This window comes from Rhineura floridana, chromosome 4 (genome assembly GCF_030035675.1).
Source record: "Rhineura floridana isolate rRhiFlo1 chromosome 4, rRhiFlo1.hap2, whole genome shotgun sequence".
Lineage (NCBI taxonomy): Eukaryota > Metazoa > Chordata > Lepidosauria > Squamata > Rhineuridae > Rhineura > Rhineura floridana.
This window is the reverse complement of record NC_084483.1, coordinates 173996787-174016287: the sequence shown is the minus strand read 5'-3', so window position 1 is coordinate 174016287 and position 19501 is coordinate 173996787. Positions and strand designations below refer to the sequence as shown.

The 19501-nt window shown below is 40.3% G+C and overlaps 1 protein-coding gene across 4 annotated transcripts in view; it reads left to right on the top strand.

Moving 5' to 3' along the window:
• RPS6KC1 (ribosomal protein S6 kinase C1) overlaps positions 1-19501 on the top strand; it is a 149805-nt gene that overhangs the window by 120571 nt on the left and 9733 nt on the right. For all 4 annotated transcript variants that reach the window (XM_061625231.1, XM_061625230.1, XM_061625229.1 and 1 more), the window contains 2 exons: positions 2217-3740; positions 4012-4101. In XM_061625231.1, the coding sequence (XP_061481215.1) occupies positions 2217-3740; positions 4012-4101 (1614 nt within the window). The remainder of the gene's footprint in view (positions 1-2216; positions 3741-4011; positions 4102-19501) is intronic.

The window sequence follows — 19501 nt, the reverse complement described above, 5'->3', positions numbered from 1 at the left end:
GATGTTATTAAAATATTAATGCATACATGAGGACATATTTACCTGTTTGTCATGGGTTGTACCAAGGTGTGCATCAACATATAAAACGGGGTTTTCCTTCATTTTCACTATCAACTTCTAAAAGCAGTTGCATAGTGTTTTTCTCAAACTATTGGGAGTGCATTGATCAGAGTAATAACAGGTTTCAGAAAGCATTTGAAATTAAGAGCTTAGAATTGTATTTATGAGGATGCCGATTATTTATAAAGCAGCATCAGTAAATGTGGCACTTTATAGAGCAAAATACAGGTCCTTTTCCCCCAACAGTTTAAAATCTAAATTTAGGTGGTGGTGGTAGGGGGAGGGATAAACAACGTAACAAAACAAAGGGGGAAGAGAGAGACCATAGAAAACAGTTAAAGCAAATGCAGTCATACAGACTTAAGCGTTGCTCCTGTTGGGTGTGAATACTTAAAGGATGGAGCATAGATCACTGATGGAGCACATGCTTTGTATGCAGAAGTCCCAGCAACTCCATTTAGAAGGATTAGGGAGCAAGTGATGGGAAAGGCCTCTACCTGAGACCAGCCAGAATAGATGGTACTGGACAAGGTGGATTAATAGTCTGACCTGGTTTTGAGTTGGTAGAAGGTAGCATCATAAAATGTTCATAAGAATTTAAGAACTTGAAAACCTTCATGGAGTTATAAATGCTGCAAGATTCAGGACAGACAAAAGAAAATCCGTCTTCATGCAGCACATCATTAAACTATGGAATTTGCTCCTACAAGAGGCAGTGATGGCCCCCAATGTGGATGGAGGTATATTTGGGAGAAGCTACCATATAGAACAGCCTCCACCAGTGTGAGAGAAATGCCATTAAAAATAGCACATGGCAGTTCCCCCATGTGTTGGAAGGGGTGTAAAATGGTGAGAACATACCAACACATGTGGTGGGACTGCAAAGAGATTCACGGATTTTGGGAGAATATTTTTCAAGAGGTTTCTAAGATGACTAAACAGAAGATAACCAGAATTAGGCTTATCTTTATTAAATACGTTCTGTGGCCCACAGAAGGATTTAATGTCTAAGATTTTGATTACTCATTTGTTGAGCTCTGCACAAGGGGTGATAGCGCAGTATTGGAAGAATTTTAAAGGAGCAGACATGAATGAATGGTAGCAGAGAATATGGAATATAGCAGTGATGGAAAAATTAACAAAAAAACTTACTAGAGGACAACTGAAATGAGACCGATTTTACAAAATATGAAAAAATGTTTATTGATTGTGTTGGAGATCCAGACGGGAAGGGCGGTTCCTTCTAATTCTTCAGTTTGTAATAATTAGAACCTGTAAAAGGAAAAGAAAATGAATATGTTAATATATCGAAAAAGATATAATGGCTTTTTACTGATTTATAGAAATTGGATGTATTTATATTTAATTATATGTCTTCCTTAAAATCATAAGTGATCAGCAACAATATTTTGAGAAGTAAATGCATGGTATTGGCTGAATAATTGAAAATTAATAAAAATATTTATTAAAAAATACTGAAATTTATATGATGACTTAAAACATTCCTATTCACAAAACTTTCTCTGAAGTGTGACCCAGTTAGAAAGCATTTATGCATCACTGCCTGATTGTATTGCAGAGAGGGGGAGAGAGTGAGAGAGAGAGAGTTTAGATGGTTTTATGAGACTTTATATCTAAGTGGTATACAAATGTGTATAATAAATAAATAAATAAAATTTAAAATTGTGGTCAACTGGCAATAATATGTTTCCTGGAGTGTAGTCTTCCATTTTGGGTTCAACTTAAAGCCAATTGATGCCCATTTAAAGCAAATAAGGTAGGCCTAACTGAGATGATGGTCACCTATCAACAGTGGCTTATGTGCAAGACTAGAGATGGGAAGTGCTTGGAAAAAAGGCTCAGTGCAGATAGCTAATTTGTCATTAGCAGGGTTAGAGGATCAGAAGCAGACTGGTGGATAGTATCTTCCATCTTCATAACATCTTTCATAAGGAAATTCAACCTTTTCTCTCTTACTATAGTTAAGCATTCCATCCGACCATCCTTAACCATGGTTACAACAACCTAGGGTTGTTAACCTCTTAACCTCACTTTTAGAAACCAAGGCAAGTATATGATTTCCTGACTTGTATGTTTGCATGAAGTTGCCAAATAAAACACAACTAATTCCAATTACTTTCCTTTATATGTTGCAGGAGGAAAACTGTGGTCTTACATCAGTAAGTTCTTGAACAGGAGCCCCAAAGAAAGCTTTGAAGCCCCCAAATCCAGAAGATCTAGTTCTACAAAATTACATTTGCATCAGGCAACCCCTAGTCCTCAAGAGATTGGCAGTAGCATTGACTCCAGAGGAAGCAATGGTGACAACATGCTGAAGGTTTTACCGCTGAAGACCAGTCTCACTCAGAGTTCTCAAGATGGCAGTAGTAATCAGGAAGATGGCCAGGAAAGTTCTCCCAAATGGATTGATTCTGGGTCCAGTTCGGAGGAAGAATGCACTACAAGTTATCAAACACTATGCAATGAATATGGTCAAGAAAAAGTTGACCCTGGATCATTAAATGAGGAGCCTATCCTGAAAGCAGACAATGGTGTTCTTATTACCAAAGAGCAAGAAGGTGTCCAGGCACATGATGGGCCTACCAGTGGGAACTTGGGATCCCCATTCACATCTCAGGAAGTAAAGGTTTTTGCTGATGATGCTGATCAAGAAATAGCTAGTCCTACTAGAATATCGGAATCACTAAGTAAATCCAAGAACAGCCCCATGGAATTCTTTCGAATTGACAGTAAAGACAGTGCCAGTGAACTTCTGGGACTTGATTTTGGAGACAAACTTTATAGCTTAAAATCTGAGTCTTTAAAACAGTTTTTGTCCATGCCAGATCAGGATAAAAGCCTTGATGCCATAGAAACCAAACTGGGCCCCGTATCTCAGGATACTGTCAGCAGGGGTTCCAACGACTCTGTGCCAGTGATCTCTTTTAAGGATGTCGCTTTTGATGATGTAAATAGTGTTGATGAAGGAAGACCTGACCTTTTGGTCAACTTGCCAGGCATTATGGAGCAAACGAAAGAAACCCCAGTAGATGGGCCAACAACGCTGACGGAGCAGAATGGCGACATTTTGGAAAGCAAACTTTTGGAAACCCCTGATGTCTTGCAATTGAATAATAGTGCAGAGCAATGCAGAGGGCTGGAGCCGAACGTAGATCATTCGGTGGGATCCAATGACACTCAGGAAACTATCAGGACATTGCATATGGCTCCTAGTGACCCAGCTGGTTCTGGGGATCGGACTCTCTTTCAAGGTCTTGGAGCAGCAGCAGGTTCATCATTAAACACGTTTAGCATAGAAGAAATGTTGATAACTACTAACACGCAAGCGTGTGCTAAAGAATGCAGCTTAGATCTGGACGGTGAAGCTGTGCTGCTGTTTTCTGATCACGCTGAAGACTCAAGTAAAGAGGGAACAGCCCTTGCTTTGTTGCACAAAGCAGAAAGCAAAGAGTTGGGTGCGAAGGGCAGAGGAGAGAATGAAATACATCAAATTTTTCAGGACCTTGATGAGAAATTAGCGCTAACCTCCAGGTTTTACCTCCCTGAGGGCTGCGTTCAGAGATGGGCAGCTGAAATGGTTGTAGCCCTTGATGCCTTGCATCGAGAAGGAATTGTGTGCCGTGATTTGAACCCAAACAACATCTTATTGAATGATCGAGGTCAGGAACTTCTGCAAATGCATTTCTTTTTATTCACTGTTGCTTCCAATTAACTGAGTAGGCGTTTTATCTTGTAATTAGTATCTTCATTTCCTGTCTAGAGCTTCATTATCAATGCAGCAAATTCACCCCCAGTAATAGCTTCTAGTACTTAATGATGCCATTATTCTTAATGATACTGTTTTTAGCTACAAAAGGAGTAATTACAGTTCACTTCTGCAGAAAATGGAAGGGAAAAATGTTTTGATTTCTCCTGTCGTTTTGTTTTTAGGACACATTCAGCTAACGTATTTTAGCAGGTGGTGTGAGGTTGAAGATTCCTGTGACAACGATGCCATAGAGAGAATGTACTGTGCCCCAGGTTAGAGCAATCACCTCAAATGTTTCACTTGGAAAACAGATTAGCAGCTTTCATTTTCTCACGGAGCTTTCATCCCTTCCCACCCTCTGTTCCTTGGGAATACAAGCTGTTCAATATCTGCTAGCACTTTTTTTTGTTTTATTTTTAATACATTATTTTAGAATCTGAAATGCTAATAACTGATCATTGTTTAGCTGGAGAATGTCATTGAGAATCATTGATTTAATGACGTATGCATTAAGGTTAGAGAAAGCTGTGTTCTTTTAAGACCGCAAAGCACTGGAAACATCACCCATGCATACTCCAGGGATAGGGAAACTATGGCACTCAAGGTGTTGTCGAACTCCAGTTCCCATCAGCCCCAGTCAGCATGGCCAATGATCAAGGGTCATTGATCAAGGTTCATGATGGGAGTTGCAGTCCAGCAAGATCTGAAGGGCCACAAATCCCCCATCCTTGGCATAGTCCGTAGAAACAAAGAGGTATGAAAATCTATCATGCTTTCTGGGACGTGCCCAAAATGTCTTGTATTCCTTGCTATGCAAGTTTGCACAGGAGACGTTCCCAGTAGATCAGTGGTTCTTAACTTTTTCCACTGCCAGCACCCCTTGGATTTCCAAAATATGTTCTCGCACCCCCTGAAAAAATACAGTTCATTTTTTATTTTATTTTAATTTACTTTTAATGTGTGTTTTAGCCTAACTTAGCTAATATTAAATGAATTTTTAAAATCTCTTGAACAAAGCCTCACACCCCTAGAAAAAGTGTCTCCCCCCCCTTTGGTGCATGCACCCCAGGTGAAGAGCCACTGCAGTAGATTGTGTCTGGCTGTGATTCTGAATGTGCTGTGGATCAACAGTGCATTTCAACACAAATAACTAGGATGCACGATAAGCAGCAGTAACGTATTTTTATGAGCCTTACTTAAAGTTCTAAAGATAATATGAGAATATACTGTGTGTAGACAAATGTACATGTGAGATCGGTTGGGCTTGAGAGCAGGAAGGGTTAAAGAATTGTAGTGTTTCTTAGAGCCATTGTGATTGACATTGTGGAAAAGTATGTGTGAGTGCCTTGTGCTTCCTGTCCTCATTAAGGTGGCCAACCTGTGGTCTGGCCTGTATCACTTCAGATTGCAGGTGGGATTTCATGTGATTGAATGCTCTTTCATACAACTAGCTGGCACGCTAGTTTTCAATGTGCAGGAACTGCTAGCATTTGGTCATGCGAGCTCCCACCTGCAGTCTGATGTGGTACAGCCCTGACACGAGTCTACCACCTCAAGCCCAAGTTTCATTCAAAACAGATCTCCTTAGTTGGAAAATGTGCAAGTTCTCAATGATGGGACAGCTTTTGTTTGTAATTTTATTGTGCTGTTTTAATTATTTATTTCAATTTTTTTGTATTTGACCATTGGTTGAAAAGTGGCATGAAAATTAAAGGTGATTAACATTTATTTATTTATTTAAACCCCACCTTTCGAGTTACGTAAATATGCAAGGTGGCTTACTTTTTTCTTTTACAGCCACACCAATACAAGGTCAATACAAATTAATAGAAAATCCATACTGTATTGATAAAGTATCAAGTAATCACAGTCACAAAGACCAAAAAGCAACTGTTTACAGTTGAGAAAATGCAAAGCACTATCTATAACTACTGTCACCCAACTCCACCAAATGCTCTGACACATAGGATATTTCTATGGGTCCCATCATTTCTGGTTACTTGCCATACTAGCTGAGGCTGATGGGTTTTGGGGTCCAAAACATCTGTAGGACACTAGGTTGGGGAAGGCAGCCTTGGACATTAACAAAGAAAGTTCCCGATGAACATCCATGGGGAGGGTCTTCCATAAACAGGTCTCCACAGCGGAACTGAAGGTGGAGGCATTTGGAGAAGAGTTTCAGAATATAACCTTAACAGAAAGACAGATTCACATAGACCGTGTGTGGGAAACCTTTGGCCCTTGAGATGCTGCTGAACTACAGCTCCCATCATCCCTGGCCATTGGCCATGTTTGCTAGGGCGGATGGGAGTTATAGTTTTGCAACATCGTGAGGGACAAAGGTTCCCCACACCTGACATAGACGAAAGCTGTCTTTCACATACTCTTAGGGCTTTAGAGGTCAAAGTTATTACTTATGCCCAGAAACAAACTGGAGGCTACTGCAGTTGTTTCATCGCCAATGATTTACAATCTAGATCAGCCTTTCCCGACCAGTGTGCCTCCAGATGTTGTTGGACCACAACTCCCATCAGCTTCAACCATTGGCAATGCTGGCTGAGGCTGATGGGAGTTGTGGTCCAACAACATCTGGAGGCACACTGGTTGGGAAAGGCTGATCTAGATTATGAACATCTGTCAATAATCCAGTTGCTGTATTCTGTTGTAGTTTTATTTATTTATTTATTTATTTATTTATTAAACTTATATACCGCCCGACTAGCAATAGCTCTCTGGGCGGTTAACATAAACCACATTGTGGTGATCTAACCTACAGACCCACGGCCAGTGAGGTTCTAGAACCAAGCTTCAGAATCTCTTGTTGTGAACTGCAAAGGGGTTGGCCTGTGCACATCAAACCTGACAGAATAATCTTTTCTGCAGTAAGATGTAATGCAGTTAAGGAGGCACTGCAACTAGGAATCCTTCTAGCTCTTAAAGCCCAGGTTACATGTGCAAACATTAAGTGCTTAAAAGTTGGATATCGAAGCCTTGCTTTGAGTAACGTTTCCATGAGTGAATGAATTTGAGTGATATGTGCAAAATCCCAAACTGCACAGTCACATACAACTCTAGCTGTTTTACTTCAGTTGTTCCCTCTGCCCTGTTTTGGCATTTATACACACACTCACTTGCACACACAGTTTTCCCTGTCCACATTTCTCTATTGGCTCCCCAATACTTCAGGTAGCATCATCTGCAACACTGTAAAAGCTTTCCAAAGTTACTGGCTCATCAAGATGGAGTTACGGTGTGTGTGTGTGTGTGAAGTAGAAATGAGAAAACTTGCTAGAATAAATAATATAATATTTTATGATTTATTAAGCACTTTAAAAAAACAAGGCACTGTACAATATAATGACTGTGACAAAACCCTGTTTGCAGGCTTACAATTCAGATAAATAGATATATGAAAAAAAGAAGGCAGAGGAAGTAAGGAAAGGAACGGAATTGAATTTTCCCTGGATTTCTTAATCTTGAATTCTATTTTTGGGTTTGGAATTTAGCAGCACTTCAATTTATGCTCCAGAAATTAATTTAAAGCAGTGTTCCCCAATCCTGGTGCCCTCCAGATGTTTTGGAGTCCAACTCGCATCAGCCCTGGGCAGTATGACCAATGGTCTGGGATGATGGGCATTGTAGTCCTGGAAGGCATCAGGTTAGGGAAAACCCACATTTTTGGACAGAACTAAACAACAATGTGGAATCAGGATTTATTAAGTAAAGTGTTTTTCTCTAGTGATTGTTTTATCAGGCATAGCTTTGGTCGTCTTTAGTTTTTCATCTGGTGGACTTTGAGCCAATAAGACAAAAGGCTGAGTGTTACATTGATCACCCTAAGGCAGGGGGAGCCAATGTGAGGCCTTCTAGATGTTGTAGGACTACAACTTCCATCAGCCCTGCCCATTTCCCGTGCTGGTTGGGGCTGTTGGGAGTTGTAGTCCAACAATATCTGGAGGGCACCATTTTGGCTACCCCTGCCCAAAGATGTATGGCCCAATACTCTAGGAGGGTCCATCAACAATGCCTGCCCTGCTTCCCCCTTTAAAAACAAACAATAACAACAAAAAACAGCTGTGCAGGCAGTACTGGATGACTGGGTCTGGGAGCCACCATTTTGATTTCTCACCATGCCCTCAATGAAGCATTGCTCCTTGGGTATTATGGGAAATTATAATACGACTCCAAGCCACTCAGTGCAGAAGAAAGCACTAGGAGTTATTCAACTAATCCGTCCTCTCAGTGCAAGGGTAACCACTAGTTCAACAGGACTTTTCTTCTCTCTCCTACATGCACCAGATCTGCTCCGGAGGTCTAGAATACCCTAGAATAGATTTAGGGGGTTCACGGCGAAGGGAGTTTTGTTGCACAAGCAGAAATTCTTTTACTGATGGAACTACTTACTTAGTGCTACCTTGAGTACAACTGAGTGCTTCTTCCTGCCACTGCATACCACAAGAGGGGGCCCACTGGTGTAGGTGGGGACCTCACCAGAGGGCACTTTCCTAAGAGCTCTCCCAGCTCTGGAGACTGCCCTGACTAGATGAGGCAAAAAAAATGGACAGCTGCTGAAAATGGCAGCCGTGTGTTGGTCCCTCTTCTCTCCACATTAGGTGCATCAATGAAACAATGCAATATGAAGGTCAAGGAAACACACAAAAATGATGAAGGTAATGTAATTTTTTCCACGTTTCAAGGGAGAGGGAGGAGTCAACACGGGGCTGCCATTTTTGCCAGCAGCCTCCTGTTCTTTCCCAGGCTGGGCTGTCCAATTTCATCCTAGGGCAGCTTTCCAAATCAAGAAAAGATGCTTTGAGCTTCACCAGCTGACGGAGAAACTAGCAAGAAGAGCTGCCTGTTCTGCTTGGCATGAGGCCAGCGAAGAGGGTTGACGTTGGGTCCCATCCCATGCCTTCCATGCTCCCTCCTTCCCCATGTTCCCCATGTTGAAGGACTTGGTCAAGTCTTTTTACAATAAGTAAGGAATATGCTCCACTAGAACTGGGGACTTTCAATCAATGTGCTTGCAGAGGCAGGAAAAAGGGATCAGATCTAACTTCTTCTCTTAATTTTTTTATTTTTATATATTAAATGGATTTCTATGCCGCTTTTTCACTTATAGAAAAAAATACCATAAAAACACCTCTTTACCCTGGCCTTTGACATCTGGGATGTGTGTGTTTTAGGACCCACCCTATTCCTGTGACTGTAATTTGTTTCTACTGTTTTTAACACTGAATTTTAAATTGCTGTAACCCACCCTGGGACCTGTTGGTGAAGGGTGGGTAATAAATTAAATAATAATAAATATCATAATCTCATTAAAAATCCATTACAAATGGCTCCGCCGTAACCAAGACATCAGGAACTGGTCCTAGCAGTCAGGGAAAGCCTTGGGAAACAAATGCAACTTCAGGTGGCGGTGGAAACACCCCACAGTTGGTGCCTGCTAGGAATGGGATCTGTTGGCCTGTGCCAGTTTGAAAGCATTCCATCAACCTCACAGGCTATTATCGATCCGAGTTTGTTCTTTGTCCGCAAGTCACTGCTTTTACTGATCTGTTTTTACCCCTCAGAAAAATGGAAATGGATTGCCTTCAAGTCGATCCTGATTTATGGTGACCCTATGAAATAGGGTTTTCATGGTAAGCGGTATTCAGAGGGGTTTTTACCATTGCCTTCTGAGAGGCAGTGACTGGCCCAAGGTCACCCAGTGAGCTTCATGGCTGTGTGGGGATTCAAACGCTAGTCTCAATTGATATTAATATCAATATTTTTAATGTTAAACTAAAGGAAATAGTGATAAACTGAAGAAAATAGCGATAAAATATCTATATTATCAATATTTTAGATTTAGATTTTTTTAAAAAAAATCATTTCCGAAAATAGCTGCGGAAAATCACTGCATAAAAATCCAATCCGCAACTATAGCGAATAAACAAATTAATGGACTATTCAATACCAAATCTGAATTGGGTGGAATTCTAGCACATCCCTAGTGCCTGCCTGATGACAACCAAGAAAGCATTCCACATGGTAGGTGCCACAACAATTGCCATAATCAAAGTTATAAAGAGCATATGAGACTGAAGGCAGTGGTTAGGACTTCCAGGAAGGGTGACTTCGCTTGTGCCTGCTTTTGAGACGGGCTCCCGCCTCAGAAGAAGCTTATTCAGATATAAATCAGTCAGAACATTTTTTTTTTGACTGATGAAATTTCTCCCGGGCAGGGAGAAACGTAGAGATCAACCTCAAAAGCCTGTTTTTGTTGGGAGGACTGGATTTCATTAATTTATGAGAAAAGGTCCAGCCAGCAATGCCGGACGGACTTCCGAACAAGCTCTATCTGATTAATGCGACACGTTTATCTTTTCTTCAAAGAGAAAACGGACTAACAGGCAAGCACCCTTCTTTCTATTCTTGTTTTTACTTGGTTTAAATTGTTGCAGCAAAAAGAGATTTGTCAAATGAATCAGCTTTAAAGAACTTCTGGGTGAGCTATAACTCTTCTCTGTTATTCACGAAATTAACAGCTTATCTCTGTTTCTATTGCAAAAAGCTGTCCTGGAAGTGCATTCTAAAGATATAAACAGAAGAGGGATTTTTATTCCGAGGAGAAAAAAATAAAATATGAACTTTGGAACATTATATTGTCTGGGACTATTCTCTTTTTGGTCTATTTTATTTTGACGAATCTGCTTCTTCACGATGCCACTAACTGTTTTGATGCTGGGAACTAAATTTGTTTTGTATTCTTGAACATAGAGAGATAAGGCAGGCTGCTCTGTTTATACTGTGATGTCATCAAGCCTGGAATATTAACCCAATTGTTGCTGAAATAAGAAGTGGTTCTTCTTTATTTTTGTTTTGTTTTGTTTTCGTGGTTTTAAAAATGGCAATCAAGAAAGTGGCTGAGAATCTGGAAGTAATTATGTTTCAGAAAATAATGGATGAGATTGAGATAACGAAACAAACCCTGCGACAGGGCAGTAAGGAGCTGAAAATTGAACTGAGCAAAATGACGCAGGAGCTTAAAGAAATAGGGGATCCTGTGAGAGAGGAGAATGAGATCAGAGATGAGAAAAGAAAAAATAAAGGGAAGATACAAGCCCTGGAGATTGGAACAAATGTGGAATTGGAAAAAGATCTGGAGTTTATGGATATTAGAAATAAAATCTACTGTTTGGAATTTAACGTTATCTCTGAAGAAATTAATGAAGATATTAGAGATAAAGTTATCAATGGCTTGGATAATCTTCTGGACTGGAATGACGTGATGGAGCTTGATATAGAGAAAATCTAGGGAATTAACTGCAGCCATGTGACAATGGAAAAACTCTCAAGAGATGAGCCAGTGCATTTTGTAAAAAAGAAGAACAGAGATATGACTTTACAACAATATTTCAGCAACTTATTCAGAATCGATGGCAAGAAAATATTTGGGATAGAGGAAATTCCCATCAGACTCTTATTATATGACTATGGCTATGACAGCAAGATTATTATGGAATACTGATAATGGAAGATTGGACACTGAAATTACTGGACTTAACAGGACTATTGAAGATGGAAGATGGAATTAATATGGATAATGGAATAATGGCTATTGAAATTATTGGACCTAATAGATTTTGATGAGATGGATTAATCGATATGTTTATTTGGACTATGGTTATGACAATAAGATTATTATTATTATTAACGAGATGGATTAATCGACATGTTTATTTGGAGAAAAATTGATAGATATATTTCTTAAAGAATTGAAACCTCTCTTTGACTTTTTGTGGAAAGAATAAAGTAATGTTTATGAGATTTGATGATTAATTAAGATAACTACTGGAGGAAAGTGATTTTATAATATAATTTAAGAGACAGGATTGTTATATATTGTAGACCTATAACTGATTTGATATGCGAGAAATGGGAAGTCAACATTTTATTTTTTTGTTTAATCATTTTTGTTTTGTTTTGTTTTTTGTCTTTGAATGTTTTATGATTTTGTTTTGTTTGTTTTATGAAAATTTGAATAAAAATTATTGTAAAAAAAAAAGAGACTGAAGGCAGTGGTTGGTGTGTTGGGGAGGACGTTGTCCCATAGTGACACTGATACACAGTATGCCATTCCAGTCACAAACATCTCCATTTTATGGGCATGATGCCTTCATGGCAGCTGCTCATGCTGTAACTCAGCGGCAGAGCATCTGCTTTGCATGCAGAAGGTTCCAGGTTCAGTCCCCACTTCTCCAGCTAGGGCTGGAAGAGAACCTGGTCTGATATCTCAGAGGGCCATTGTCATTTATTGTCTACGCTAATGGTCCAGCTTGCTTTCAAAAATGCCCCCCCAAAAACCTCCACATTTAAAGGGCCAACATTTCACATACAAAAAGAAAAAGAAAAACCTGTGTGGAAGCTCAACATCTTACTGAGGTGCATTAAACTTCAAATGCACACTGTTGTAAACTTTTCCATGCCTGCCATTTCTCCATTCCAAAGCCGCCACCTCCAGCTGCTTTTCAAGATGCACATTTGGAATGCTGCAAGGGGCTGATCTGAAGTGGGAAACCAGCTAGCAGGGAAAGGGTTAATCCCCAGTTGCTTTTTCCACAGCAAAGCAGCCTGTCTTGCTGGGGGGGGGGGACAATGCATTGGCTTGTAACTAGGGTTGCCAGGTTCAATCCCTGAGACTGATCCTGTATCTTTAGGAGAAAAGAAAGTCAGCCAAGTGCAGGTGTTCTTGCAACGCTATAATGGGAAAAACTACCAGGTGGAATTCTCCCTCCCCCCTGCAGAACTTTTAAAGATACAAAAGACCTCTTGGAGGCTGGGCCTGGCAATCAAGCGGTCTTTTGTATCTTTAAAGTTGTGCAAGGGGAAAGGAGAATTCCACCTGGTGGTTTTTTGCATTACAGAGTTGCCAGAACACCTGGACTTGGCTGACTTTCTCTTTTCCTAAAGATACAGGATCAGTCTCAGGGATTGAACCTGGCAACCCTACTTGTAACATCTATTTTGGCCCTGAAACAGCTTTGTCAAGGGAATTGTTTCTCAAACTTGGCCAGAAGGTGGCAATCTACCATTAACTGATTTCTGTGGTCAGTGACTGGCTAGCATCCCCCCCCCCAATATTACATGAGTGCTCTAGATACAGAAGAGCTTTGTTGTAACTGTTTGCACTCGTCTGCTCTGTCGCCAATGTAAGTTGTTATAAGCATTCTAGTATTTATCACACAGCAGGCCATTCTTTTAATTCCTGTTGTTCCAAGGACAGGTTACATAAAGAAGTTTAAGCTGAAATGAATAATTATAATTGCTATCTGCAGAAGCTCTCCAAGTGTAAATAAAATGCTTGTGGCCAAAACAAAAGTCAGATTTTAAAATTCCATAACACTTTAATTCCATATTATAATATAAGTTATTAATTCCAATATCCTTCCCAGTTGTTGTTGTTAGTAGCAGTAGTAGTAGTAATAATAATAATAATAGTATTTACTAATATTTATTATCTCCCTAATAAGGAAGGCGCCTGTAATGAAAATAAAAACAAAAATAACTTTGCCCATAGGCTTACAGATCTAATAGCAGACACTATAGCAGTTCCAAAACTTTTTTTCCCCGTGGACCACTTGAAAATTGCTGAGGGTCTTAGTGGGCCATTTATTTTTGTGCCTGTTGTAGCAATTGTAATTCCATAGAATTTAAATTGCAATACAATAAAATACAATATAAGACATGAAAGAAGTGATAAAATGCACTTTAAAATGAATATGAATATTTAATGCAATGGATGTACCATCTCCCATCTGCAACCACAAACCCAAACGCATGCCGTGGACCACCTGAATGAAACTCAATGACCACTGGTGATGCATGGGCCACAGTTTGGGAACCCCTGCAGAACTACCTATTATAAGAGATGCTCCTGTCAAAAATGGGGTTGTGTCCAAGTAATACTACTCAGAGTAGACTCATAGAAACAGACATGCCAGTCACATAAGAACATAAGAAGAGCCTGCTGGATCAGGCCAGTGGCCCATCTAGTCCAGCATCCTGTTCTCACAGTGGCCAACCAGGTGCCTGGGGGAAGCCCGCAAGCAGGACCCGAGTGCAAGAACACTCTCCCCTCCTGAGGCTTCCGGCAACTGGTTTTCAGAAGCATGCTGCCTCTGACTAGGGTAGCAGAGCACAGCCATCATGGGTAGTAGCCATTGATAGCCCTGTCCTCCATGAATTTGTCTAATCTTCTTTTAAAGCCATCCAAGCTGGTGGCCATTACTGCATCTTATGGGAGCAACTTCCATAGTTTAACTATGCGCTGAGTAAAGACGTACTTCCTTTTGTCTGTCCTGAATCTTCCAACATTCAGCTTCTTTGAATGTCCACGAGTTCTAGTACTATGAGAGAGGAAGAAAAACTTTTCTCTATCCACTTTCTCAATGCCATGCATAATTTTATACACTTCTATCATGTCTCCTCTGACCCACCTTTTCTCTAAACTAAAAAGTCTATTCTGAGTATGACTGACACTGGATACTACCTCATGGAGTCCTGTGCTGTTCCCTACCACCGCCTCCAAAATGTATAGTGCAACTTACTCTGTACCCTGATGGCATCACTCAGACTGTTTTTCCATCCCTTGCAATCAGCCAATGATATGGAGCGGAAGGCACCGAGGATGGAACTTGACATGGTTGCCATTTTCAGCAACAGGCCAATATTTCTTAAAACCAAGTTTTGCCATAACTAATAAAATACACGAGAGAGAGAGAGAAAGGAGGAACTAAGGGAAAGTAAAGAAGGGAGAGAGAGAGAGCTATCTTCGTTGACTAGACAAAGGGCATGTACTGGAATCTAAAATTGTATGTTACTGGTGAATAATAATAACAATAACATTGTAGTATTTTAGAACACATGTGTTCCATGCAAACAGTCGCGTTTCAGGCACCTGCATCTCCAGGTATGGAGAGCTACTGCCAGTCAGTGTAGGCAACACCAGGCTAGCTGTCCCATGGTCTGTATTGATATATGGCAGCTTTCTAATAGCAGATACTAACCAACCAGAGCTCTGAACGGCTTGACGTTCATTCGTTTAAAAACATCGTTTTTAAATAAATAAATAAATGATTTAAGCATATCTATGCGGATGGTGTTTGGATAAAAGGGCAAAGTTGTCCTGGACTCATGATGTGAATGTTTCACTTCTGTTTAAACATCCCTTTGCTCCCAGTGTCTCCTGGGAATCCTTATCACATATTTGTGCTAAAAAAACATTAACCACCTGCCCTGTGCTTTGTAATATCAGCAACCAATCTTTTTATCTCTTGGTTAATGTGCCTTGGTATTTTGAAAGGGGGAGGAGGGGGAGGGGGGAGGGGAGAGCAGAAGGAAAAATTCCAGTAACATTTGATTTACAGGGACAGAAAATTTTGAGTAAATGCCTAACTAGCAGGGGGGCCATTATTCTGCTCTATAAATAAGTTTGAAAAAAGAAACACACGCATACACACAAACCTTTTAAATCAACATGTTTTGATCTAATTGAGCAAGAAAGATAATTTTTGAAATGCAAATGATCACCTTCTGTTATAGACATACTTTTTTTTTCTTCCCATGCCAACATTATGATCTTGGATTTTAAAGAGTCATTGGCAGTGAAATAAGGCCAAAGGCATAAGCTGCTGCTTGCTCACAAACAAATAGGAAGTTTATCAAACTGCCGTTTGGGGGCTGATGGTAGGGAAGGTCAGCTGGTTCTTAGTTTTATGTCTGCAAGGAACGATAGCTGGATAAAGACTATCCTGAATATGCACTGGTCAGCAGCACTTAATTTGTTCCAACATAGGATTTGCTGTCAATATCAGGACACTCCACATGTGAACATACAACACTGCATTATGCAGAGTCATAGATTCATTGGTCCATCTAGCCTAGTGCTGTCTACTCTGACTGTCAGCATGTCTCCAAGATCCCAGGCAAAGTCCTTTTCCAGTGTGTGTTACCTGATCTTTTATTGGAGATAAAGTGAGGGAACCTGGGGCCTTCTTCATGCAAAGCACGTGCTCTACCACTCACCTATGATTCGTCCCCTTGTCTCCTATATCATTAACACCATCAGCTTTAGCTGAGACTCCTCTCCATCATGTGTTAGCTAGCTGGAAAAAAACTGCCTCTGAATGAAAGCAACAAACTTTTCTCTCACTGCTGTATATCCTCAGCCTGTCTCTATACCTCCAGGGTTTTGCTGCCCTGGGCTGCTGCTGGGAGGAAGGGCAGGATATAAATCAAATAATAAATAAATAAATAATAAAATAAGGCTTCCAGGACAGAGGGCTTGTATTACAGGGCAAGGATGAGTATTGGCCCCTCATGTGTTCAGAAATTGACCTATCAGATCAGCTGAGATCTCCTTGGCCCTTATCAAGTAATGTCTTTGAAAACTCTTGAAGAACACAATTGCTAAACATTATTTTAGGGCTTGTTGGTGCTGAACAAACCTTCACTGTGCCCTTATATTACGTTATCTTGAGAATTTTATGTTGTCTTGGTATTTCAGAGAAAGAAAAGTTGTAGAAAAAATGGAATTGTTTGTATACATTTTTTTCGAGGGGGGGGGAGCATCTATCCAGAGACCCATGTGCATGCAGAGCTTCAGTGAAGGGAGCCAGTTGTGTGTATACAGAAGTGACCATCTGTTGAAATGAATGGGGAAGCCCACAGTCAGGAAAGCTTAATGTGAGCATTGGAGCTTCCAAATTATGGTTTCAAATGGTTGATCTTTGATCTCCCTAGTCCATACTGTTCTTATTGGAAAAGCAAATGAATTGTAAGTGCTATATTTTTAAATATTGCATACAACAAATGGCTTGCTTCGTATTTCTCAGGGCACCAGGAACAAAGTCTACATTTACAAATGAAGCCATAATTCTCAAAGGAATCACTTACATTAGGTCACAGGACCTGAATGTAGCATTTCCATGGCGCGTGCATGTGTGTGTGTGTGTGTGTGTGTAAGGGGAGATTTAGTTGCTCTTCAACATAATTGAAAGTAGCTAAAGGGCAAGCTAGGAGTGAATGTTTATCATCTTTGATAACGCAGCACTAAACAACTTTGTCCTCTTTATATTGCCAGATGGCTTTAGAGGAAGTTTTAAATCCATCTTGAGGGCAGCTAACAGGAAGAAAAAGAATGATTGTTTTGATTGCTGTTAGTCATTGTCTTAAAGGACATGAGGATTTTTAAATTTTATTTTACAGAGCAGAACAAAGATGCTTGTATGCTTTTAAATGAAATGCTTCCTTTAGTTCAGCTTTCATTGATATTGTCAGAAATTCCTGGTTGAGAGATGTGTGTGTGTGTAGGTATAGATATTAGAAAGACTTCAGTGTACAAGATTTGTGGTAAACCTTTTGATAGTTAGTGTTGTGAATTAGAAGGAAGGTGCAAAAGTGTTTGTCCAGTGCAAGATTTGGGAGGAGCTTGAAGAAGCTCGTTAGGGACAAAGTCCAGAGAAGATTTGCAATCAGGAGAATTCCTGGCACAAGGGCTTAATGACAGTTTCAGCATATTGTGATATTAGGACGGGGGGAGGTACTATTTAGTCCAAAATCAAGGCTGAGGAACAGTTCCAAGTTGGCTGTTCATGGATCAAGGATAGCAAGCATGGGATTTGGGAACAAGAAAAACAAGATTAGGACTGGATTGAAGGCAGAGAGGAATGAGTCTAAAAGTCCAAGTGATAGGACCTATAAAGGCAAGTTGCGCAGAATATGTACAACCTGGTTCTTGTGAGCAAAAACAGGGAGGCAAGAGAGTGGATCTTCTTAGAGCTAGAAAATGTCTCTGATGTCCCAGTCTATGCTAAAATGGCTTTGTTGTACCAATGGATTGTCAACAGCATCGGCAGTGATGTACCTCCCAATGTTGTTTTCAATCTGAATATAGGAGGAATTAGAACTGAATGAGATGAGAGACTACTTGAATAGGGCCTCTTCAACGTACACACACTCACCCACCACCATCACCAAAAACCCGGGAAGGAAGATAATCTTGGCCTCTCAATGAAAGCAGAATGCTGAGGTTGATAGACAGGGACCATTTTCTGCTAGCTGCTATCCTTTTGGAGATGAATGATCAGTTCACTGATAGAACATTTCTTTTGTATGCTGAAGATTATATTAAATCCTAATTAAATCCTTGGCTAGTTCAGAGAACAGGGCTGGGAAGGGCTTAGGACAGTATTCAATGAAATGCTTGTGCTAGAACAACAGAATTTCCCTCTGTCTTCCCCTGTACCATTCCCAAATATGCTCCAGAGGGTTGGAGAAACCTCCAGAACAGATTTCAGGGGCATGTGGGGGGAGGAGAGCGGGAGAACGTTCCATTGCACAAAGAGAAATCCTTGCGCTGATGGAATGTTCACCTTAGCACTACGTTGAATACAAACGCAAGACTTTGGAAAGCTACTATCAATTAGGGGAGACAATAACAGACTCAGTGGAGCATTAGTCTGAATTGGTACATGTTGTATCTTCCCTGCCAACACACAACCTGAAGCAGGTAGAGATACTTTTACCACACACATTAATGGTTAAAAGCCCCAACCCCTCTGGATACTTTATTCCAACTAAAGATCCATGCTATGGGTTGCTTCTCAGAAACCAGCAACTGTTTCACTCCACCAGGTATTTTGCTCCTACCATAAATAACTATATCCGCTTATATTCAACCTTTGACAGCCTACTTGTTCTCTCGGATAGGTAGGCCAAGAATCATGTGTGTGTTAAAATAAATAGAATTTATTTATGAAACAGATGGAACAAATATAAACAAGATTACTTAATATGTTGGTTCTGAAAGCATATTGTTACAGTGCAATGTTCACTAGTATCTTATATGTTACACTTTATAAATTCTCCTCAGAGTATAACCCTATAATCCTACCTACCCTACCTTTCTAACCCACCACCCTCAATAATCCAACACTCTCTTTCTCAAACACTCAGCCTTAACCAACTGTCAACTCTCACACCAACATATAAATACCCTTCCCCATTCACTCAACCAATCAGCACACAACATTCCTCAACAGTCTAACTCACTCACTCCCCTCCTCTCTCTCTCTTTCCTTATCATACTTACTCTAATAACTAACCCATACAAAGTATTACCTTATTGTTTATATAACTCATGTAACAATGAAACATCACAGTACACACTTTGTGTGTGCATACTTGTGTGCATGTATAAATACACAGATAGCTGTTTTCTTGATGATGCATCCTGGTACAAGATGAATGAGCAACTAGTTATGCCTGGGAGATATCTAGCATCAACAGAGCATATGATACAACATGCAGTATAAACAGGAGACTTTACCAGGGATGATGTTAAAGAATTGATTGGGGAAGGGCCATGGCTCTATGGTATGGTAGAGCACATGCTTTGCATGTAGAAGGTCTAAGGTTTAATCCACAGCATCTTCATTCAGGCTGGAATAGAAAGTCAAATCCTGCTATATCAGCCTTCATAGGAACATAGGAAGCTGTCTTACAGGCAAGTCAGGCCACTGGCCTGTAGAGCTCAGCTTGCCCAGTGTGCCTCTAGATATTTTGCACTGTAGCTCCCATTGTCCCTGACCATTGACCATGCTGGCTGGGGCTGATAGGAGTTGT